The sequence below is a fragment of the Cervus canadensis genome, chromosome X, assembly GCF_019320065.1.
Source record: "Cervus canadensis isolate Bull #8, Minnesota chromosome X, ASM1932006v1, whole genome shotgun sequence".
Taxonomy (NCBI): domain Eukaryota; kingdom Metazoa; phylum Chordata; class Mammalia; order Artiodactyla; family Cervidae; genus Cervus; species Cervus canadensis.
The window spans coordinates 93,049,287-93,075,579 of record NC_057419.1 but is presented as its reverse complement, the minus strand read 5'-3'; the positions used below and the strand labels follow the sequence as shown (position 1 = coordinate 93,075,579).

The window sequence follows — 26,293 nt, the reverse complement described above, 5'->3', positions numbered from 1 at the left end:
ATTTCTTCATGACTGAATCTGGGAAGATTTTGTGTTTCTAGGAATTTATTCATTTCTTTTACTTGTCTAATTTGTTGGTGTATAATTGTTCTTAGTAATCTCCTATCTTTTGTATTTTTGTGCTTTTGCTTGTAAATTCTCTTTCATTCACGATTTTATTTATTTGGGCCCCCTCTGTTTGTTTCTTGATGAATCTAGCTAACGGCTTATCAATTTTATTTATGGTTTCAAAGAACCAGCTCTTTGTTTTATTAATCTTTTCTTTCTTTCTTTCTTTCTGTAGTTCCTATTTCATTTATTTCCTGTTTGATCTTTATTACTTCCTTCCTCTACCAACTTTGGTTTCATTTTCTTCTTATTTTTCTAGTTCCATTAAATGTAATGTTAGGTTTGTTTTTTTCTTGGGATAGGCCTGTTTTGCTGTGAGTTTAACTCTTAGATTGGCTTTTCCTGTGTCCCAAAGATTTTGGAATGTTCTGTTTGCATTTGTATTGTTTCAAGGTATTTTTTGACTTGTCTTTTGCATTCTTTGTTGACCCATTGGTTGTTAATAGCACTTTGTTTAATCTCCCTGTTTTTTTTTTTCCAGTTTTTTGTTATTGATCTCTAGTTTTATATCCTTGTGCAAAAGATGCTTCATATAATTTCAGTCTTAGTAAAATTTTTGGGCTCCAAAATCACTGCAGATGGTGACTGCAGCCATGAAATTAAAAGATGCTTACTCCTTGGAAGGAAAGTTATGACCAACCTAGATAGCATATTAAAAAGCAGAGACATTACTTTGCCAACAAAGGTCCGTCTGGTCAAGGCTATGGTTTTTCCAGTGGTCATGTATGGATGTGAGAGTTGGCCTGTGAAGAAAGCTGAGCGCCGTAAAATTGATGCTTTTGAACTATGGTGTTGGAGAAGACTCTTGAGAGTCCCTTGGATTGCAAGGAGATCCAACCAGTCCATCCTGAAGGAGATCAGTCCTGGGTGTTCATTGGAAGGACTGATGCTGAAGCTGAAACTCCAATACTTTGGCCACCTCATGTGAAGAGTTGACTCATTGGAAAAGACCCTGATGCTGGGAGGGATTGGGGGCAGGAGGAGAAGGGGACGACAGAGGATGAGATGGCTGGATGGCATCACCGACTCAATGGGCATGAGTTTGAGTAAAGTCCAGGAGTTTGTGATGGACAGGGGAGGCCTGGCGTGCTGTGATTCATGGGGTCGCAAAGAGTTGAACACGACTGAGCGACTGAACTGATCTGAAATTTTGAGACTTGTTTTCTTTCCTTACATATGATCTATCCTGAAGAATGTTCCATGTGCACCTGAAAACAATGTGTATTCTGCTGTTTTTAGATGCAGTGTCCTGTATATATATTAAGTTCATCTTGTCTAATGTGTTTTTTAAGGCTAATGTTTCCTTACTGATCTTCTATCTGTATGATCTATCCATTGATATAAGGATAGTAGGCTCTTAAAGTCCTGCACTGTTATTGTATTGTTATTTCTTTATTCCCTCATCTCTGTGAATATGTGCTTTATATATTTAGGTTCTTTGTTGGGTGCATAAATATTTATAAATGTTATATCTTCTTGTTGGATGGACTGCTTTATTGTTATGTAATGCCCTTCTTTGAGTTTTGTTACTGTTTCTGTTTTAAAGTCTATTTTGTCTGATATAAATCTTGCTACTCAACCTTCCTTTTCATTTCTGTTTGCACAGTATATCTTTTTCTATCCCCTTATTTTAAGTCTGTGAGTGTCTTTAGGTTTTAAGTTAGTCTCCTGTAGGCAGCATTATTATTATACCTGTAGAAAGGTATTATTTTTTCATCTGTTCAGCTACTCTATGTCTTTTGATTAGGCCATTTATTCCATTTAAGGTAATTACTGATAGGTAGAGTATTCCATTTAAAGTAAATGATAGGTAGATATTTATTGTAATTTGTTAGTTGTTTTCTCGCAGGGTTTATAATTCCTTTCTGTTTTTTCTTCTCTTTCTCTATTCTTCTTTTGTGATTTGACCGTTAGATTCCTTGCTCATTTTCTTTATTTTTATTTTTTCCCTTTCTCATTTTCTTTTTTGTATTTACTGTAATTATTTTTGTGTGATTACTGTTAGGTTCACATAAGTTTATAGCATTCTCTATTAAGTTAATCGTAACTTAATTTTGAACACATTCCAAAACTTTATATTTCCCCCTCATATCTTATGTTTAATTGAGTTTACATCTATATTTCATACATCCTTTAATTATTGGTTTTAAAAATAGTACTAGTCCTTTTGTCTTTTACCCTTCATACTTGCTTTGTAAGTGATTGCTCCACTATGCTTATTATTTCTTTATGTTTTCCAATGAGATTTTTACTTAGGTATGTGTTCTTATTATCAATTAGTCCTTTTCTTTTTAACTTACTGAATTCCCTTTAACATTTCTTGTCAGGCTGTCTTGATGGTGAAGAATTCCTTTTGCTTTTCCTTCTCTGGAAACCTCTTAATTTCTCCTTTGATTTTGAATGATTGCCTCGTTTAGAGAATTTTTGGTTAGCAAGTTTTTCCTTCAGCATTATTCCTATATCTTGCCACTCCCTTCTGACCTGTAAAGTTTCTGCAAAAAATCTATTGATAGCCTTATGGGATTTCCTTTGTATCGAATAAGTTGCTTTTATCTTTCTCTTTTTAAGATTCTATCTTTATCCTTTACTTTTTTCATTGTAATTATAATGCATCTAATTTTTTTTTCTTTTTGGGTTCATATTATTTGGAATTTTCTGGAGTTTTTGGACCTGGATATCTGTTTCTTTCCACAGATTCAGGAAGTTTTCAGCCATTATTTGCTCAAATAATTTTTCTGGCTTCTTGTCTCTTCTTTTTCTGTGACCTCAATGATGCAGATACTATTCTGCTTGATGTTAGGATATGTTCTTTTATTCTACGTTTTACATTTGACCTCTGAAAGGTCTTAATTATAAACTATATGTCCTGCAATGAGAAATGACACTATATGAATTTATCTTGTGATACTACTTTTCTATGTTTTTATCTCACAGACCTTAAATGGATAATATTAGTATATTTTACAGTATATTTTCATGCAATTAAATTGTCAATGCAAATTGCATATAAATTGTTCAAAATGTTGTAGTAATATATTTGTTTTAAAGTACCTTTTATATTTTAGGAATAAATTAATCATCTCTAATAACTTCCATTTACAAGATATTTTTCTTATATAATAGAGAGAGGCCACCTAAAGTTTTAACAGCATATTCAACTTTGTATAGCCCACCAGAAACATCACTTTTAGAATAAATATGTAGATCAACTTGTTTTCTACTGGAATTCATGGAACTGATGATGAGGGAAATGGCTTTCTATTTCTTATGCATTTAAACTTATAGGAGCATCTCAAAAACAATGCTGTGAACCTTTTTAGATATAATTTCAAATTTGTTAATCTGTAACATTGCTTTTTTCAGAAAACTGCAGTCAAAGACAAGACACTCACTTGGTTGAAGTAGCTAAAGTAACCTGACTACATTAGAGTTTATAAATCATGGTCAATAAGAATAATGATATTACTGCTTTCATGACAATAATATTGTCCTTCCTTTTTGAAGATGATACCATTTATAGTAATTGGTATTTGTGTGCACTCTGTAGTTGAAAAGGCTTGTGTACAATTAACAGTTTTTCCCAGTGTCTGCAGCAAGACACCTTTACAGCTTAGAATGTGGAAACTTTCCTCAATTTATAAGTTTGTATTTACATTAGAGAATGACAGGTCATACTCAGACCAAGTCAATTTTAAATCAGAAGTGGTATCTCCACTGCAATTTAAAAATATCTTTTTAGAATATTGCGTGTCTGATTTTGATACATAAATTTTATATTAGAGTAGGATGATTGTAAACTGAACCAAAGTTTCTTTTGGTTCTTTGTGTAGTGTTTTAGAATAATACAAACACAGTTATACTGACAAGTATCTCCATTCTAATGATTTTCAAATTAAGGAATGGTTTCAAATTAGGAAAGCTCTTTGTTCACCTAGCTTTGGAATAGCATGATGTGTGCTAATTGCTAACTTTGTCTGCATTATTTTTTAAAGATCAAACGGGCACAGTGGTAATTTTCATTAATCTCATACAGAGCAGCTAATTAAAATTTCCATTATTATCCATCCATTATCTAGTTGTTTCCTTTGTTCAGTATCAGAACAGGATGTTAATAATAAGCCATTCTTGTGTTACAGCTCTATTAAATATAGTGAGAATTAGTTTAATCTATTGCACTGTTTTTTTTTGTTTTTAGGTGATTTCTTTAATATTATGTTGTACCATATTGATTACTCTGAAGATACTTTGACATTTTGTAATAGAGATTTCAGAATTAAATACTTGTTGCTTTTTTTTTTTTACGAAATGTTAAGAATAAGTGACATATAGTTAAAAAAAGTAACCCAAGGACCAGAATGTTGGTGTTTTATCCTCACAGTCTCATTAATTACCTGTAGTTAGGATCATGTATATCAATATGATTCCCTATTTCTATAATGGGAGTATTAAAAGAGCTGGTGTTTAGGGGCCAGTCCAACCTTTCTATGCTGTTTCTATCATGTTTTCATAATCCTCAAATATGAACTAATGTTAAAACCCCAAAGTCCTTCTAAGTTTGTTAAAAGGCATTTGTTCTGTAAAGTTATATATTTTCTGTCTTGCTCCATTATATTGTTTGTTTTCATTCTGTATAACCATAGAGTATCCTCAGTTATTAAATTTAAACCAATTTCTAAGTCTTGAGGGAGAGGTGAGTCCCAAGGTGATAGACTGACCCAGTGGTTCCATAATCTCTCACCCACAACCATGTAGAAGAAGAGAAGTAACATTTTCTCAGTACCTTACTCTATCTATGGTACAACATACATAGGTGCGTGTTTGCTCAGTCATGTTTGAGTCTTTGTGACCCCGTGGAGTTGAGCCAACCAGGCTCCTCTGTCCATGGAATTTCCCAGGCAAAGATACTGGAGCAGGTTGCCATTTCCTCCTCTGGGGAATCTTCCCAACTCAGGGATTGAAACCTCATCTCTTGTGTCTCCTGCATTGGCAGGCAGATAGATGCTTTATCACTGAGCCACGTGGGAAGCCACAGCATATATGAAATGTTTCTTGTTTTTGGCACTTTGATATGCATTGTCTTACTTAATCCTCATAACAAATATGAGAGATTGGTATTTATTACCCCTGAATCAAGCATGAGCAAACAATTTGTATAGAGAGCCGTTCAGTAATCTGAGCAAAGATTACCTAGAAGGTAAATGAGGGAGTCTTGATGCATACCCAGTGGCAGTTTGAGCCATTCCCAGCATACCATGTACTATCTAAAGTTACCTTATGCTAGCATCTCTGAATATATTATAATGGAATGTCTCAGAACTGTAATATTCTGTAGTGAAACTAAACTGAATTTGAAAGCTTTGGCATGTTGAAGGTCATCAGTCATTCACCTGTTTGGTTATTCACCCTTCATATATCCATCACTCATTTAAGAAATATATGTTGAGTACTTAACTCTGTGCCAAGCACTGTGTTAAGATCTAGAGATAGAGCAGTGAACAAGTTAGGCAAGTTTCCTGCTTTGTGGAGCTTATATTTCAATGAGAAGTACACAGTAAACAAGTATATAAAGCAGTAAACTTATATAAAGCTAATAGGATAAGTGAGATTTAAAATGATGTTGTGATGGTAAGTGCAGTGTTAAGGGGGGAAGACTGGTGGGATGAGACATAAATGATGAGAACCAACAGTGGAGAGGCCAGAGTCTTCCAGGCAGAGAAAATGGCAAATACAAAGATGGTTCTATAAGAATAAGCCCTGTATAGATAAAGCCTCCAGGGGAGGATCAGTATGGCCTTGTCATTCATTAATTGAGAAAATAAATTTGGGAGTCCTATGAAAGTGGAATGTGACTTCAGATCTGCAAAACTGTATACTGTAAATGTTTACTTGCTAGTCCTTGTGGATCTGTAGCCTTAAGAGCTGGGCAAATAAGTTACAGAAATGTGGAAATGATTTCAAGGTGATGGTTTTACTTACTGTGTCATGTATATGGTGATTTATTCAGTAGACTTCCTTAATATCTACTATCCAACTGGAGTGAAAATATGAAATTGTATTCCTTGTTCTGTAATTATTGTGGACAGATTCAGTAATGGCACACTTTTGCTGATGCTCACTAAACACCATCACTGTGTAAGACACTTGGCATACATGGAGTTTCCAGTCTAGAAGAGAAAAAGACACACATAATGACCTCTGCCCCAATGTCTTAAGTGCTATAATAGAGAAAGGGCCATGGTGGTGTAAGGGAATAGTTATTGTACATGAGACTTTATCAGAATTTAAACATTTACTATTTAATGGAATAAAGAAAACCTCAGACATTAAGAATGATTGACAATTTCTATATCAGGAGGCATTTTCAATAAAAAGCCAAATATTAGGAAACCCTAGGGAATCTATTTCTCATTATTAACATATTGTTTGTTTTTTTTAAACTCTATATCCTCTAATGACATAAATTCTATCAAATTGGAAAAAAAAATTGCTTTCCTATTTCTAGCTTAGGTACTTAGCAAAAACTGACTGTAATTCATATGAACTTACAAAATGGGCTCCAAGCTAGAGTTTTAATCCAGGGGGATACATTTGTAATATAGGAAAGGGGCAGTTATGATTATGTAGATCTGGGATCTGAAACTATGAGTTATTAGAACCATGAATGTATTGATGATGTTTTTCTCTCAGCCTTTTTCCCAAACGACTTACATAGTTACGGCAAGGTGATGAAGCTAAGAAGCTGTGATGGGATAATGAGTTCTAGAAATAACCCTGTGTATATTGGAAATTAAGCTAAAAACTAGTCACTATCAGATAAATGCATTTAATGACTTTTAAAGATTAATCTATAGCATGGGAGTAGCATCGTTTGGAAGGAATAGTTGGGAACTGGTGAATGCTTTAGACTAACATGCTAATCAGAGGCTGTATTGTTTTACATTTAATTACCATTTCACTTGATTTGATATTCTGACATATTTCAATAGATTTGGGTTATGTATAATGTTTTGTATTATATTTTGTAGAATAGAAGTAACTAGTAAACTTAATAAAATGATTTCTAGATGTTTGTCCTACGGGTAAAGGAGGACCAGCTAATTTTAATACTAATGCTTGGATTTTAAATTTAAGCATTAATGCTACTGAAGTCCATATTCTGTTCAGGTCATAAGCACCATCAGTGTAATTTTCTTTTAAATGAGGTTGAGGAGAGTGTTGAGGTACATACAACATGTCTTTACCATGTCGATTCTAGATGACCAAAAGATTTTAAATGCCTGACACTCTGCATGCATTTTTATAGTAAAATATTTACATATTCTATGCATTATTTTATTTTAAAAGTTTTTAATAAAACCTTGTTGTTTGTCTAAAAAAATTTCATGTTTTTTCCTATTTCATAGGGAGGACTGAAAAACAGCAAACATGAATGCACCCTGTCTTCACAAGAATATGTTCATGAATTACGATCTGGTATTTCTGATGAGAAACTTCTTAACTGCCTAGAATCTCTGAGGGTTTCTTTAACCAGCAATCCTGTCAGGTCAGTGCTTTTTACTGTTTTGGTGTGATTCATCCAGTTTGTACTGTATATAATTGTTGGGAATTGGGAATGTAATCACATCATTTTAACCTTAAGATTTCATGACCAGATGTCTGATGTTAGCTAATAAAACAATGTCTAATTATGAGGTCTAAACATTTAAAAATATATAGTTATTCTGATCTCCAATAATGTGCAATTTTAAGAATACAAGTATTACTTGGATGGTTAAGTCCTCATTGATTATGTAAAATATGGGTCCAGAGGCTAAATATCCACATTTATATGAAAATCTGTACTCAGATAACAATGATTATATATTTATTTGTAAGATAAATTACATATATGGCTCTGTTATTCTTTTTTAAGAAACTTATTTTAGTTTTGGTTGCACTGGGTCTTCATTGCTGCATGTGGACTTTCCCTAGTGGTGGTGAGCAGTGGCTCCTCTCTGTTGCGGTGTACCGACCTCTCCTTGTGGAGGCTTCTCGTTGCAAAGCCCGGGCTCTAGGTGCACCAGCTTCAGTAGTTGCAGTCCGCACGCTCAATAGTTGCGGCTTACAGGCTCTAGAGGTGGGCTCAGTCACTGGCATGTGGAACCCTTTCAGACCAAGGATTGAACCCATATCCCTGCACCGGCAGGTGGATGCCCATCCACGGTGCCACCAGGGAAGTCTGATATTCCTTTTTAACTTGAGAAGTAAATAGAATTTTGTATTCTCTTACAAGTTTTAGATAATTCACACTTTTATGTAATTTGGGATAGCAGAAATCAGTTTATTTCTTATTTTTATTTTTTTAATGTGATTATATTTCTTTTTTTTTCTTTTTTAAAATTTTTTTTCATTCATTTTTATTAGTCGGAGGCTAATTACTTTACAATATTGTAGTGATTTTTGCCATACATTGACATGAATCAGCCATGGATTTACATGTGTTCCCCATCCCGATCCCTCCTCCCGCCTCCCTCTCCATCCCATCTCTCTGGGTCTTCCCAGTGCACCAGCCCTGAGCACTTGTCTCATGCATCCAACCTGGGCTGGTGGTCTGTTTCACCCTTGATAGTATACTTGTTTCAATGCTATTCTCTCAGAACATCCACCCTCACCTTCTCCCACAGAGTCCCAGCCTGTTCTGTACATGTGTCTCTTTTTCTGTTTTACGTATTGGGTTATCATTACCATCTTTTTAAATTCCAAAATAAAATAAATAGAATATTAATAAACTCCTTAAAAATCTACACATTTAGATTATTACCTAGGTATGAAGGCTTTTTAAGGAAGAAGTTCTTGCTAATGGTAGGTTCCAATAACTGGTGTTCTTTTATCAACCATAAAAAGCCTTGAGTTAAATACACTCCATATAAAATGTTTTTATAGGGATAAATAGATTTCCAGTATAATATGAAAATATTCTGGGATCTACTTCCACAGTTACTAAAATATTAAGTTTAGAAATTACTGGATGAGTATACAGAAACTGTTATTTCCATTTTATTCTTGGTTTTCCTAATACATGATGGGACTAGTACTTCCCTGACCTATCCACAGAAGCTTGCAAATAATTTAGAGCTCAGTTGTTTTGTTTGAATATATGTATAAATTGAGATATCTTATACTATTTATTTTTACCAGTAATGCATTTGGCAGAATAACTGGAAGAGTGTAATTCTCCAATAAATAGTTTAAAAAGGTAATCATAAGATATGACTTGCATTTGGATTTGATAATTATTCAGAGGTGGCTGTCTTGCTATTTTTCCAGAATGCTTCTGGTTTTAATGATTTGAACATGTGAGTCCTTTGAGGACAGTAGAAGTGGCAGATTCTCCCTTGTCCCTGTCCTGCCACCCTGCTCTGCCGCCGCTGCCTCCTCACACAAACTATACTGAACTTACTGCTCTGAAAATTTCTGTTGAACGGTTAATTGAATGAGTGAATAAATGAATCTTTTAGATGTGCCTATAGAAGTCATAACATTTAGTAATAAAGTGGGGGCAGGGGAACCTTGTTAAAATGTATTTTTATAATGATAGCGGAAAAAGTTTGAAATTGCACATGGGTCTTTTAAAATGCAGCAGAACAGGTATCAGACCACCCCAAAGAATTCTTGGGTGAAGTGAGAAGCTGGCAGTTCCCAGTTGACTACAGACAGCTGCATCCTGGCAGCTGATTGCTCCAGAGTTGCGGGCCTCACAAGCTCGCACTGGGTGGGAGCTATGCTGGAGGCTGGAGCTTGCCTGTAGAACTTGCTAGCTGGAGCCAAAGCCCACTTCCTCTCTTGTGGGAGCCCTGGAAATGAGTAAGAATGGGTTTGGGAGCTATGGCAACATCTCTGCCCCAGGTGAAGCCAGTGGAAGCAGTGACCCACTGTCTCAGGGCAGGGTAGCTCTTGCTACTAAGTCCGCGGGATCCAGGGCCCAAATCCAGGCTATTGTTCCTTGTGTAAACCAACTGCTCACCTCCACTCTGGTTGATAACGTCTTCAAGAATAGAGGAATCAAGATTTCCCAAGTTTCTGTCGTGGGAATAATCAGGCAGGCAGAGAAGACTGCAAGTTACTTTAGAAGATTGATGATATGACCACCTTACCTATCGAGGTCTGCCAGTGGGTCGGCAGAGATAAAGCAAAGCAGGAGGCGACTCTGCTTCCAGTGGGAGTATATGCCAAAGTGTTGGGTATCCTCGAATGTTCTGTGGAGATGAAGAGCCTTGAGATGTTGAAAATCCGTGTCCTCGAGGACATGAATGAGTACAGCACACACATATTCTAGAAACGGTCAAGGTACACATGATGCTGGATAACGCCTGCCAAGTGGCCCCTGGGCAAAGTGGCCCGGTTGATCCATCAGAAATGGGTGAGGCCCAGAAGCACAGCGAGCATCACCCCAGTTTTGTCCAGAACGAGGTGCTTCGTTTGATTCATGAGTGTCCTCAATAGGAAGGCAAGCGCATTCATGAGCTCCAGACCGAGCTTTGTGACCTGAGCATCCAGACCGTCAAGCAAGTGGTTGATTATCTGACCGTGGAGGGCCACATCTACCCCCACTGTGGATGAGGAGCATTTAAAATCTGCTGATTGAAGCACCAAAAACTTTTTTTCCATTTTCTGAAGACCCTGCCTCCTGTTGTGACTGAGTTTGTTTGACTTTTAGGAAGTAGATTTTTTTCAACAAAAGATTGGAATTGGCATCCTTTGGAATCCCACTGCTTTTCCAGCTGCTTTGAACTTAACTGTTTTTCTAACTATATTTGAAGCTTAGAAGGAGATGATGATGAATAAGTTTACTGGCCTTTTTGTAGGATTTACCAATGAGCAGATGAAAACTCTCCTGGATGGATGAATTTGGGGAAGCAAAGGTACAGAAATGGTTGAAAATTATTATTTTCTTGCATGGAAACTTCTTTTTCCGAAATATCTACGTATTAGGAGAAAATAGATGCAGTCAAGAAGCCGGTTAAGAGACAAAAAAAGTGTTTTTACATAGACTCATTTTCAATGTTTTGATTTATCATCTTATATTCATACTGTTGTGTTATGCTAAATATAGTAGTTGATTAATTCAGATGAGCTAAAGAAATTAGTTTATGATTTCAGGTACCCAGTTCGTGTTCATGTAGTAATCTGCTCTTATTGCCATAAGTTTATGTTTTTTAAAAGATAAAATTATACTACATTTAAATGACAGGGTCAGCTTTGACTTTTTTTCTTAAAGTATAATTGTTTTGAATTCAGTGTGGTGATATTTTTTATAAATTACAACCTCTTGTAGTTGCATAGTACACAGATACCAGACTTGATGTAAGTTTTATGTTCTGATGTATTATTTATAGTACTAAATGCTCTATTTTATGTATAAGATGGTTTTATTCTTATAGGTTAGATGAACAAGTACTTATAGGAATATTATTAAGCTTAGCAAGTTTAATGAAAGTTTATGCAAACATTTCATTAAAGCACTTTTGCAAATCTTCATTGTGTGATTTGTTTTCCTAAATTCATTTGAAAAGCCTTTAGTTTTGCTTTTGAATATTAATATTTTAATTATCTAGAGGGATTTTTTTCTCTTCTGTATGTGATGTCAATAACATATGTTGTATCCTTTTTGTAATAATATATTTTAGTATGCATGCATGCTAAGTCACTTCAGTTGTGTTTGACTCTTTGCAACCCTATAGACTGTAGCCTGCCAGGCACCTCTGTCCATGGGATTGTCCAGGCAAGAATACTGGAGTGGACTGCCATTCCCTTCTCCAGGGTATCTTCCCAGCTCAGGGATTGAACCTGTATCTCTTTTGTCTCCTGCATTGGCAGGCGGGTTCTTTACCCCTAGTGCCACTTGGGAAGCCCTGCATTTTAGTATAGGTTATATTAAATACGTGAGGCTTTTAAATAATTGAATAAAGTAAGCACTCAGTTGTACATACACTAAAGATGGTATCTTTCAAGTTACTGGTTTTGTTACATTAGTGGAAAGAAAAATTATATATATTCATTTAAAAATTATATATATTCATTTAGACAGGTAGAAGAGAAAAGCATTACTTGTCTCAATCAAAAAAGAAGGTGAAAAAACAGAGAAAAACTCTTAAAAGCCAGCAGTCCAGACTATCAGAACGTGGCCTTTCTTTGCCAATTCTTATAAAAAATTATAACCAGTTGTTGCTGAAATTTACTGAGGTATAAACTAAACTTTTTTTCCCCTTCAAAAGCAATGAAATAAGCAATATTCCTTTGAAAGATGCGAATGGTTAACGTACTATAAAACATGTTTGTTATTTAAATAATCAGACAATCTTTCCAAATTCTAGTCTTCACAAACAGAAATTCTGAACCACTCTGTTGAAAAGGTTGCCTGCCCTGGGGAAAACCACACTGAGGGAGAGAGACAAGGGGCATATTTCTTCCTCAGAATCTCAATGCAGAAAGTAGTCTGAGAGACAATATTCTTTTGTGGTATCACTTATACAGATGCAGGCACCCTGAGATTAAAATCTGACATTTATGACTTGTTAGGTCACTTTGCTAATTGTCAAGTTGACTCAATTGGTGGTTGGATAGGTAGTCAATTTTCCCCTCTAGGAATATTCTTTCAGAACCAGGAAAATAGCAACTTAAAAGAAGGGGGGAAAAAAAAAAAAAGCTTTATTTGGTTGCCTTAGTGCCTGGGAACTGACGCTTCTATGTACACCTGAATTTAAGGCCAGCGAACACCCCCACTCTCTCCCCTATCCTTTGACAGGAACTGTCCTCTCTCTTTGTGACTTGGGGTCCTTTTTAGCTTTGTTAATTACCCTAGCACTTTTCCCCACTTTACACTTCTTGAGCTTTACTGGGATTCTGCTGCAAGTGAGGGACAGCAATAGAAGAATACTAAGTATTCTGTGAATGGAATATATGTGAATGGATGTGAATGGAATGTGATGGAAATCAACAATGTGAATGGAAATCAATACACATTTTGAGGCAGAAACAAGTGCTAGATTGCCATACGTGCATATTTAGTGCATGTTAGGGTTAGCAGACTTCTCAGATTCATTGTAAATCATCCACTTGGCATGCAGACTTCTTTTTCAATTTTGTTTACACAGTGAATAAACTTGGCCAGTGCACCCCTTCTTCTCCAGTTCTGCCCTATATGTGGGCCACATCTTTGAGGATAAGATAGAAATCCTGAGGAAATACTGTTGATTATTTTGGGCAGGGACATTTAAGTATGAGGATTCTGCCCTATATGTGAGCCACGTCTTTGAGGATAAGATAGAAATCCTGGGGAAATACTATTGACTATTTTGGGCAGGGACATTTAAGTCTGAGGAGCCTGAAGAACATAATTGATGATTATTAGTCACTGGGGGTTTTCTATAGCTCATAGACATAAGAAATGTCTGCATTTGTATTAAAGTTGATTCTAAATGGAATAAATAAATTTGAAAATGTTTTCAAGTCAAGGTTTATATTATTGTTACAATTGCCAGTAATGTTTTATCTACTAAATTTAGATTTATATGTTGAGTGTAATCTGAGAACTGTAAATTGTCTTATTTTACAATTTCTATTCACCTTTTATAATGATGAACAAAAAAAGGTAACAACTGCGAATTCTTTTCAGTCATTAAACTTTTAGTGAGCATTTACTGTATGCAATAAGAATTAGCTTTCATTTTAATAAGCTTAAATTTAATTGATTTCTTAAATGCTTATTAAAAATTATAATAGTTAACATTGTAACATTTATATAGTACTTACTGTCTGCTAAGTACTGTTCTAAAAGAGAGAGTGTGTGTGTATGTGTGTGTGTCCCTGTGACGGCTAGATTTATATTTCCAGCTCAGACTTTTCTCTTGAAATTTAGACATTTGTCTCCAAATGTCTTCCCAGATGCCCTACAGGCGTTTTTAAAATATTAAAAAAAATGATAGCAAGAAATACTTACATATATACCATTTATTATCCTTCAGGAAATGTTCTAAGAACTTGAAATACACACATAAAACCAGAGAATCATTATGATTACTATTACTATTGCTCACATTTTATAGATGAGGAACCTGAGGCTCAGAAAGGTTAAGTGATTTGCTCCATTTTAATGCTATATGGCTAGTAACTGTCAGAGCTAAGATTCCAATGCTGGGTCCTTATCCACTTCTTTATAGTACCTCACAATAAGGAAAGTCTTTTAAAATATCCTCCTTTCATTCTTGTCACATACTAAATCTTTTATTTCTTTCATTAAAATTTGCCTGACTTGAGTTTTAAAAAAACTATGAAATATTTTAGCAACAGGTATAAAGGGGAATATAAAAATGCCTATATTTTTCATCTACCAGTTTAAGAAATAAAGCTTTATTTTTATTATAGTTTTTAGAGAACTTAGCCATATTACTTGTTAATTTTTAATGACACTATAACACACTGTGCCTGCATTTTTACGGATTAAAAATCATCAATGGTTTAAATGCATTAAACCAATGCATTTATTATTTGAAGTGTAATTACAATTGTAATTGTAAAGTGTAAGTGTAATTGTATCTTAAGACTATATATCATTGCATTGGAAAGCCCTTTTTAGTGACCTCATAGCTCTGTGCTTCCCTAATGGCTCAGCTGGTAAAGAATCCGCCTGCTATGTGGTACACCTGGGTTTGATTCCTGGGTTGGGAAGATCCCCAGGAGAAGGAAATGGCTACCCATTCTAGTATTCTGGCCTGGAGAATTCCATGGACTGCATAGTCCATGGGATTGCAAAGAATCAGACACGACTGAGTGACTTTCACTTGCTCCATACATATCAATGATACTTCTAGTAATTCAAATTCCATATGATATTATTCCAATACATAACTATGTGATAAATTAAGAAAGCTTATTTTACTATTATGTGTTAATTTTTTGGTAATACCTTAGGTTGGAGTGGGTCAATAAATAACATTCAATATTATGTAGTTTGTTTTTATATAGCAGATGGATATCCCATAAAGGAATAACAAATTCCCCTTGTCCATTTGGGGTCTGTCCTTATGAAGCTTACATTCTAGTAAGAGAAGTCAGACAATTAATAAAATAAACATATGTATATACACACACATATACACATATATAAATTGTCAGGTTGAGATCTGTCCTGGGAGAGGATGTTGCTATTTTGTATCATATGGCCAGTGAAGGCCTCCCTGACTTTAATGACATGTGAGCAGAGATCTTAAGAAAGTGTGGAAGTGAGCTATGATGTCCACTGGAGGAAGACCATTGTGAGAAACAGGAAAAAAAACGCAGCAAATGCTTGGCCTGTTCCAGGAATGTCAAAAAGTACAGTGTGGCGGGAGGCAGAGAATTGTGAGCCATTGGTAGGACTTTGGCTTTTACTCTGAGTGAGCTGGGAAGCTGTTAGAGGGTTTCAGGGAGAGTAGTGAACCTGACCTGAAGAGATTTTAAAGGGATAACTCTGGGTAGAAGCAGGGAGACATGTTACATGTTGCAATGAAAGAGCTAGAAATTTCACAGAAATTCTAGCGACAGCCGTATAGCTATGCCTCATGGAGGCTGATACGGAAGGTCACTTGATATCCCAAGGGAGTCCTAGAACCTGATTATTTTTGTTGTGAGTCTCCAACACAGCAGCAGAAATCCATGGTGCCTCTCCCTGATTTGATCCATTATGAACATGAACTCTTCATGAGTCTGCTTTTTTCCCTGACGTTAACTACGTGGCCTCTGTGTATTCCCCATTTTGAATTCTTGATGGGGTGACTCTGGTTCCCATTTATTTGTTTCTGCTCTGGCACAGGTTTTCATGCCAGGCCACCTCAGCCTACAGGCCTGCTTAAGTGCTGGCCACACCTCTGGTCAGGTGACAGTCCCTAATTGACTCAGGTTTGTCCTTGTTAAGGGAGAGGGGGGCACAGTGATATGGTCCAGGTTTTTTCCACCCCAGAAAGTGTCTCTGGAGAGTGTTCCCTAAGAAGGGGATATGAGCTTGTCAAGTACTGGCCAATACAGGAACTTTATTAAAATAAGAAAGTTACTATGTGTACGTTTCCTGAAAGTCAAAGATTATGTTTTGTTTGTGCTGTATTTATGCATTTAGCTTGATTCCTTGTGGCATTAAAAGTTGAGTGAATGACAAAACGTAAGGAACTGCTACTATGAACTGCCTCTGGTGTTCCTGTGTGTATGTGTGGGTTTGGAGAGCAGAGGAAAAAAAAAAACATCAAAGAGCAGCAGTGTCCTTAATTTTCCTCTGAGTGTACTGTGAATTCTTACCAAAGTCAAGTAAACCACCCCCGAGCAGTGGCCTTTCCTTAGACTTTTATCTACCATTTGACTCTGGACCAAAACTCTTTTTTTTTTCCTGTTAAAAAGACACTCTCAACCCACCCCTCAAAAAAAAAAAAAAAAAAAAGTGGTGGTGGGATTTGTGTCTACATCATGTGGTTAAAGTTCTGAAAGTACTGTGTAGTATTTTCCCCACCCACAACGAACATTAGCATTGCTTTTTAAAAAGGCTTTTAGAAATCCTGCTGGAAAGAAACATGTTTAAATTTATTAACTCAGAGCTTCCAAATTAAAAAAAACAAAAGACTTTTATTCCTTAGACATGCAAATAATCATTCTGTAGTATAAACAATACTTTCTATTTCCATCAGATTTAAACCCACCAACAGTTGTAAGACTTTATCTAACCATCCTCTACTTTAAAACCTACTTCCCAGAAACCAAAAAATAACTGATCAAAGCAACAGAGCAAACAACTAATTAGTCTTCCTTTTGGACAGAAACAAACAGGAACAATGAAACAACAACAACAAAATCAGAAAAGGAGGAAACCAAAGTAAGAATAAACCCAAGAAAGAGTAACTTGTACAGTGATGAGGAAATTGTATAGAAAACAACAAAATAGCACATAGAGGGAAAAATCAACTTGAATGCATCATGTCTTATTTCTTATATAACAGTAGAAGAATCCTTGAAATTCAACAGGAGTCATTAATATTATTGTTCTGTTAATAGTTTCCTAAGACTTCCATAACAGTTACCAAAACCTGGGTGACTTTAAACAACTCACAGTTCAGGTGGCCGGAAGTCTGATATCAAGATGTTGACAATCAGGTCCCTCCTAAGGCTGTAAGGGAGGATCTTTAGAGCTTCTTCAATTTACGGCACTTCTTGGCTTGTGGCAGCATAACTCCAATCTCTGCCTCCTCTGTCACATGGCCTTCTCTACTTCTCTGTCCTTTCTTTGTCTCTTATAACAATGCATGCTAGGTCACTTCAGTCATGTCTGACTCTTTGTGACCAGGCTCCTCTGTCCATGGGATTCTCCAGGCAAGAATACTGGAGTGGGTTGCCATGCCCTCCTCCAGGGGATCTTCCTGACCCAGGGATTAAATCTGCGTTTCTTATGTCTCCTGCATTGGCAAGCAAGTTCTTTACCAATAAAACCACCTGGGAAGCCCTCTTGTAAGAATAATGCTTTAAAAAAAAAAAAAAAAAAGAATACTCAATATTCACTAGTTTGTTGGATATTTTAGATTCCACACATCAGTGGTATCATGTAGTGTCTTTCTCTGCCTGACTTACTTTATTTAGCATAATGTGCTCCAAACTCATGGATAGAAATAACAAACTAGTGGTTACGAGTGGGTGGTGGAGAAAAGGGAAGTACAAACTACTTGGTGTAAGATACTGTATAACAAGTGGGACTATAAATGGAAAGTAACCTTTACAGTTGTATAAAAAAATTTAAATACAAAAAATTATAATGGAAAAAAGACTTGGTGGTTAAATGTAAAAAAATGAATTAATTATTAAATATAATCATAATTTCAGTAGGGCATGTAAAAACAATGGAAATAAAAATAATAATGATTTATGCATGGAGATAAATTACTGTACCTCAAAATAATGAAAAGAAAATAGCTAATTTAATTATCAGCTTTTGAAATGTATCTAAAAAATCAATAAGTATTGGGTTGGCCAAAAAGAAAAAAAATACTCTAATTAGACTTAGGATATAGTTTCCTTTAAAATATTGGAGGAAGTAGTCTCTAAGTCTCTGTTACATAACTATTTTCCAAAGCTGCTATTCTTTAGAATCTGGACATTTGGCCTCTCGTGACTGATTTGCTTCCGTACCACAGTTTTAACTGATTTCCTTGTGTTCAGCCCATAGTGAAATGATATTTAAGCATCCATACACACTAATAGTTTTGCTAAACATTCTCGAAGTATAGTCATTTCAGAAAATTAAACAGAATCATGTCCATTTCAGTCAATCCCTTTTATAAGCCATCATTAACTGGCCATATCCCAAATCACTCCCTTACTATAAATTCCTTTAACATTTATTTTATACTGTATACATTCACCTGTACCTGCTTATGCTCCCTAATAGTTTCATGCATGTATGCTTGCTTTTCTCAGTTAGATTTTAGACTCCTCTGGGGAAGGGAACCTCTTGCCCTCTTATTTGTTTCATGATGGCAGGTACGGTGTAATTTATATACAATAATGTGTGATTTGATGTAGATATTGACCCATCATGAATAACAACCAATGCTTCTCCAGCAGTGAGAATGAGTTTGCATTAATCTGGCTCTATTTTGTGGCCATGCATTTTTAGATGTAATCAGAGAAAAAGAATGACGCTGACTTCCTCCTCACAGGAGTAAAACCTGTTGGTTTGATTTGAACCATATTCACATATTCATCAGATATAGATAACATAGCTTGCTTTTCCACAGTGGTCTTTTTATGGTTGCATGGTGAGTTAACGAAATTGAATATTTATGTTAGATAGTTAGAATAGGAAAAAGGAGTCCAAAATGGCGGTGGCAAGACAAAGAAAGGAAAAAGCCTGCGAAGATGGAACAAAAGAAAATCTGAGGACCAGAGTGAGAACCTCAGCTGAAACAAACAGCCCTCCTGACTAGCCCAATTTACGTAGGGTAGGATCAGGGGGAGGAGACAATACATATAAAAAGAGGAGCCAAAATTGAGCCCCTCTGTTTTTTGGGTCAGCCCACCCTCATGCCTAGAGGATGTACTATGCTTTGCTTGCCAAATAAAACTAAACTGTAACACTGGTCTGTTGCTTCAAATCTTTACTGTAGCATGACAGAACCTAGGAAATTACACACTCCTCTGACGTTTACAACTCTGTTTAACACCCTAAAAATCCATGAGTTTTGACTATAAAATAAATCCCACTCTGCTATCACAAATCGAGTTAGACTTTGCACATACCATGGTCTGTGTGTTTTAGAATGAGAACTGTGTTGTTACTTACAGATTTTTGTTCAGATTCCTTTACTAAAGTTTATGAAAGGGAGCCGTGTCTGCTGAGAAATGACCAATGAGTCTGAACAATTTTATTCCCAGCCAACCCATTACAGAATGTATAGGTATTTGGCAATATATTTTATGAAGATCCAGAGACATGTGTAGCAATAAATCATTGTCACTAAGCTTTCTCAACATATGACAAAAACAACAAATATTGGTTTGAAGAATAGTATGAGAGTTGTGGTTGTGTAGAATTCTTTCAGAGTTGTTGCTGAAATTGCCTTATAGATTGAAGGGTATGTTATCCCACTGAGAAACTGTTTTTTGTTTGTTTGTTTGTTTTGCTTGGAATCTTAGTTAATCAGCCAAACTGATGGCATAGTGTGTATATTTACCCTTTCTGTGATGATGGCTTCCTCAGCCAGTTTTCAAGCAGGTGAAAACATAAAATATCTCTTACAGTTTCTGTGTGTGTAGTTATTTGCGTTACCTCTGGCACATTTGTTTTTACTTGATATATTCTAAGTTCCTTTTAGATTTAAACATTTTTGTCTAGCACATTAATATGCATTTTAACATAATCATCGTAATGAAAATAGCTGACTGTTGACAGTAATACAAATTAGGAATAGAAAGTACTTTCTGAATTATGAATGTTAATAACTATTTAAACAGCCTATATTAAATGTATTAAAAGCTTGGCAAAGCAGCTGACACTACTTAGAAAGTTAATATAACATTAGATGCAGATCAATACCTTCAGAACATTTTGCATTGGACTACCTATGAAAAACAGAATAATGAGGGCAATTTTTTATGGTCCAGAAATGTGAATAGGACTTAAAATTGTGAGCATACCTCATAAGGCACCATTATCTGCAGCACTGCAAAATCAAGGTTATATTTTAAATTTGTTTGCTTTAACTTTCAAATGCATAAATTATTTTAGAGGACCCTACTACATTTTTACATACACTAGAAAATAGTAAATTCAGAATAGTTAAGTCAAATTTTATACTTTCTTTTAAAATCTTGGTCAACAATTTATATTAGTGGCAACCATGTTGACTCATTTAGCTAAGTTAGTCCCATAAATATTCAGTGATATTGAACTTTTATTATATAATATTAGCTTTAAAACAGAATTTTAGCTTAAGGCATTCAGTATTATATCTCATAACAGAAGCAAAGTAGATCTATGTGTTCCATATTATTTTCAAAAAGAAAAACATAAGAACAGCAAATACTGACTCAAGTTTCTGAAGTATTGTTTTAGTAAGAAGTTACAGACATTAAAGTAGAATAAATGATGACTCCTATGTTGGCATTATTATATGACATAGGAAGTTCCACCAAGGCAGTACATTTTTTTGTTTAAATGCTGTGTTTTAAATTTGAAAACCAATGTGTATATATAACAATTGTCTAAAGGTATATAAAATATAGCAGTAGAGTCTAGGCACAATAATTAAATGGATTTCTTAATAGAAGGTGAGCTTCCATTTAAAAATACTTTATATGCATTTTATTGTATTTTCTATATATACAACATTTGCCTTGGGAAGAGAAAGCTTCTAAATATGTGTCATTTGAAATATTTATATTTTGGTTTATATGAATTAATTTAAGTGAAGGTCTTGGACACACATTAGAGTTTTATACACTTATTATTGTGGGACTCTTACTAAAGCAATTGCAGCTTTCAATAATAGGTGCAGATATCCTACTAAGATGTGGATAAACATACAAGCTCCAAGTAAACCTGATAGTTTTCAAAACGCCTAGGACAATGCCAGGTAGTGATTTGAGTATAAAATGGTTCCAATCTTCCCTGTAGTCAAGGGGGAAAGATGGCAGAATATTAATAGATATGGCTGTTATCTGATGAATGATAGTGCATTTATTTTTTTCAGGGAAGGACATTCTTTCTAATTCTAAGCCGAGAGAATTTTATTTTGTGTTTCTCTAGATGAGAGGCATTGGACAGCACAGCAGAACTGAGTCTTTGATAGTTTTCCATAAAGTGCAGAGGATTTCGAATGTCCATTTCCTCCACTGAGTTTAAAAAAATAAAATAAAGTCATGATATTTCTACAAAAACCCAGAGTAATAGTACTGGTATACAGCTTCCCCATAATCTAAGCTTCTACCAAGATGTACTTGAGAAATGTCCCCAAGGCTCTCCCTCTGGAATATCTATCATCTCTGCTGGACTTTTGATAGGAGCTGGATAGCTGACAATTCACGATTAAGATGCCAGCTAGCACCTGGAGTGCAGGTATTCTGTGCAGTCGATTGAAAGAAAATCCTTGTGCAATAGATAACAGTGTTTGCTCTATGACCCTGGCTATTCGACTGGTGTCAGATAATGGGCAGCTCATTTGGGGAGATTTCCCACCTGGTCAGCAAAGCTATAGGTGTGTGGCCTCTCACATTAGGCAGTTTAAATCTGAAAATCTTCCATTGAGATGGAATCCATGAAGGGAGAACATAGAAGGGAGGATAACACTGTAGTGCACTTTGAAAATCTAAATCAGCTTCAAGTGAGATGGCTAGCTTAGTAGTTTGCCATATGAATATGAATCTCAAACCTTCCTAAGTCCAGAATCAATCCACTCATATTTGTTAGGTCTGTTTTGCAGCACCCAGCATTACTGAAAATATGCAGATTGTGTCTAATTCTGTTTTGGAGAATGAGGCCTGAGTATTGAGTATTGCCCTGAAAGTGAAAGTGAAGTTGCTCAGTTTTGTCCAACTCTTTGCGACCCCATGGACTGTAGCCTGCCAGGTTCCTCTATCCATGGGATTCTCAGGCAAGAATATTGGAGTGGGTTGTCATTTCCATCTCTAGGTTTTCATATGTGAATGTGTGTGAAAGTCGCTCAGTCATGTCTGACTCTTTATGACCCCATGGACTGTAGTCCATGGAATTATCCAGGCCAGAATACTGGAGTAGGTAGCTGTTCCCTTCTCCAGGGGAACTTCCAATCTAGGGATCAAATCCACATTGCACGTGGATTCTAAGGGTACCATAGCATCCTTAATACTGGCTTCCAAGAGAGTTTCCTGGAGATCGTTTCTTAAATTTTTGTATTTAATCTTCATTCATCAAAAAGTATTGAAGACTAAGTGCTAGAGTGTTAAATGGATTTCAAAAAATTGAGTTGTCATAAATTTCCATATGTAAATTAGCATTTGTTCAAGAATAAGAATACCCTGAAATGACTCCAGCAGTGAAACTACATTGAGCATTTTTCTTTGATAAAGAAAATGTTTTAAGGGTTTTGTAGTGTTGTTGAGGTCAGCATTATAAGTGTCAATTAAAATGGCAAAATACTTTAAATGTAAATGGTATGGGATATTGCCCTGGGGATATGCTCTGACTTTATGACATGTTTTGTACCTTGAAAAAAAAAAAAAAAAAACTTCTCTCTGTCAGTTTAATTTGTCATGTACTCTCTCCCAGAAATAGGATGCAGGATATGCTACACTGAGCTATTTCTGTGTGAGCTTTTAATTAATTTTGGTTTCTGCTATTATTTTTGTATTGTTTATAAATTATAATACTGATTTTACATGTTGGAACCATGTATCTTAATTTGCTCATGACAATAGTTTGATGAAAATATTCACCTTTTTGCATTTCTCAAGTCTTTCAAATAATCTTGGAAAATTAGAGTAATAAAAGTAGGGACAGCTATAGAAGAGTTAATTTTGAGGGCCAAAGGCAAATTATACATGCATAATGATTTTTCAGATGTGTGGTTGGAAATTTTTGAAACATATTGATAGGAGAGATGCTAGATAAATATGAATTATAAAATAGTACTGTGGAGATTAGAAGCACCATGCTGAACACATACTGTGGTGCTTAGGTAAGCATGATTCTGGACTTAGAACACTCATCCATCTATTCAAGGATTTGGTTATGAACCCTGTGTGTATGATTTAGGCTCATCTTTGATACCCCTGTTCATCATATTTCCCATTCTTATTTGACATATATCTTGCACAGTTTTTGTGTTTCCATTGTCAGTACTCTAATCCAGGCCTCATTCCATTTGCAGACAGGAATTGGCAGAGGAACTGATATATCCAGCAAAATAAGAGTTCATTGGGTTTGTTAAAAGTTTAGTATAGCCAGAGTGAGCAAGGCAAAGCACAGAGGGTTAGAGAAGTTAAGGAAGTTAGAAGGAAGTGTAGAGGAAGAAAATGTTTTACTCGACCCTCTCAGGGTCTCTGGCTGAGTCTGCAAATTAACGTAATAAAAATTAACAGGAGAAAAGAATACAAATTTTACCGATTTTTTTTTTTTTGGTACATAAACATTGGAGACTTCACAAGAGAATGAAAACCCAAAGAACTGAAAAAACCAGAACCCTTTATACTTTTTAGACAAAGAAACAACAAATTTGTGAAAAATTGACAAGACAAAGGGATTTGGGCTAGGGGTAGTACATGATGAAGAAGTAACTAGGAAGCTAAGGGTTAGTTTAACAAAGTTTGTATATACAGCCTTCTGTCTCCTCAATACCCTGTATCAGATGATACAAATGCCTTCCCTCCTAGTGTTACAGGCAGGATTCCACGTTTCACATGGAAGATTCATCTCCTGCTTTCAGGGAAGAAGAGGGGTGGGCTGGGGAAGAATGAGGTGAGAGTGACTTTCTTGCTTTGGCCCTTTTTGTAGTCCTGCAGCTTAAGATATTGAATATACTAGAGTGCCATATTTTTGGGTATTGTGTTCTGAACTCTATCAGAAGCAATCGAAAGATGATTGACCACTTCATGCTAAGTAAGGAAGCAAGAAAGGCTAACCAAGAACTTTTATTCCTAAACTAAAGTTGAATAAAGTTTTATTGACTATGCCAAAGCCTTTGACTGCATGGACCACAATAAACTGGAAAATTCTGAAAGAGATGGGAATACCAGACCACCTGACCTGCCTCTTGAGAAACCTGTATGCAGGTCAGGAAGCAACAGTTAGAACTGGACGTGGAACAACAGACTGGTTCCAAATAGGAAAAGGAGTATGTCAAGGCTGTATATTGTCACCCTGCTTATTTAACTTATATGCAGAGTACATCATGAGAAACGTGGGGCTGGAAGAAGCACAGGCTGGAATCAAGATTGCCGGGAGAAATATCAATAACCTCAGATATGTAGATGACACCACCCTTATGGCAGAAAGTGAAGAAGAACTAAAGAGTCTCTTGATGAAAGTGAAAGAGAGTGAAAAAGTTGGCTTAAAGCTCAACATTCAGAAAATGAAGATGATGGCATCCGGTCCCATCACTTCATGGCAAATAGATGGGGAAATAGTGAAACAGAGAAGGCAATGGCACCCCACTCCAGTACTCTTGCCTGGAAAATCCCATGGATGGAGGGGCCTGGTAGGCTGCAGTCCATGGGGTCACTGAGTCAGACACGACGGAGCAACTTCACTTTCACTTTTCACTTTCATGCAATGGAGAAGGAAATGGCAACCCACTCCAGTGTTGTTGCCTGGAGAATCCCAGGGATGGGGGAGCATGGTGGGCTGCCATCTATGGGGTCGCACAGAGTTGGACACGACTGAAGCGACTTAGCAGTAGCAGTAGCAGTAGTGGAAACAGTAGCGGACTTTATTTTTCTGGGCTCCAAAATCACTGCAGATGGTGATTGCAGCCATGACATTTAAAGACGCTTACTCCTTGGAGGAAAAGTTATGACCAACTTAGACAGCATATTAAAAAGCAGAGACATTACTTTGTCAACAAAGGTCTGTGTAGTCAAGGCTATGTTTTTTCCATTAGTCATGTATGGATGTGAGAATTGGACTATAAAGAAAGCTGAGCACCAAAGAATTGATGCTTTTGAACTATAGTGTTGGAGAAGACTCTTGAGAGTCCCTTGAACTGCAAGGCGATCCAACCAGTCCATCCTAAAGGAGATCAGTCCTGGGTGTTCATTGCAGGGACTGATGTTGAGGCTGAAACTCCAATACTTTGGCCATCTGATGCAAAGAGGTGACTCGTTTGAAAAGACCCTGATGCTGGGAAAGATTGAGGGCAGGAGGAGAAGGGGACGACAGAGGAAGAGATGGCTGCATGGCATCACTGACTCAATGGACATGGGTTTGGGTGAACTCCCAGAGTTGGTGATGGACAGGGAGGCCTGGCGTGCTGCAGTTCATGGGGTCGCAAAGATTCAGACACGACTGAGCGACTGAACTGAACTGAACTGAAAGTTGAATGGCTCCATTTTTCCACGTGCTTCCTAATACTTGTATTTTTGTGTCAAGCCAGATATCAGTTAACAGTTGGTACATTTTTTGAAGTGAGTATTTACTGTATGTCATTGGTATGTCTACAAACTATAGTTATGAATTGCAACATGAGAAGGCTCTGCATCTATGCTGAGCAAGTAACTATTTTATTTACTGGTATATGGGAAGTAGAAAGAAAGTATATGTTTGAACATCTCCAATGTGTTTATTACCTAAAGTTTCTCTTGCTTCTTGATTTCATAGTAAATTTAAAAGCAAACAAAAAACACTTCACTGGTATTGCATTCATTTATAAATATACACATTGACCGTATTTAGATAAATTTTAACTTGTGTCTGATATTCCTTCATGAAAGGAAAATAATCCAAAATCTCATAATCACTAATTGATGATATATTTGTTAATTGTTGATAATATAGTTAAATGGGAGGTATGTAATGACTGAGGATTGATTGATTCCAGTAGTAGTTTTGCTATTAACAACCCTCATGATCTAAGACAAGTCAATAAAATTGTTTATTTTCTTCATTTGTAAAATGAAGGAGCCAATATGGAGTAACTTAGTTTAACTTCACAGTCAATAAAACTAC

General features: G+C 35.9%; 2 protein-coding genes across 3 annotated transcripts in view; both read left to right on the top strand.

Annotated features, from left to right (window-relative positions):
* DIAPH2 (diaphanous related formin 2) overlaps positions 1-26,293 on the top strand; it is a 932,191-nt gene that overhangs the window by 230,582 nt on the left and 675,316 nt on the right. For both annotated transcript variants that reach the window (XM_043457771.1, XM_043457769.1), the window contains one exon: positions 7,512-7,651. In XM_043457771.1, the coding sequence (XP_043313706.1) occupies positions 7,512-7,651 (140 nt within the window). The remainder of the gene's footprint in view (positions 1-7,511; positions 7,652-26,293) is intronic.
* On the top strand, positions 8,846-11,433 carry RPA4 (replication protein A4). The gene is given in 4 exon segments (XM_043457772.1): positions 8,846-10,212; positions 10,215-10,408; positions 10,411-10,692; positions 10,694-11,433. Coding segments are annotated over 4 exon segments (780 nt in total). The 5' UTR covers positions 8,846-9,947; the 3' UTR covers positions 10,733-11,433.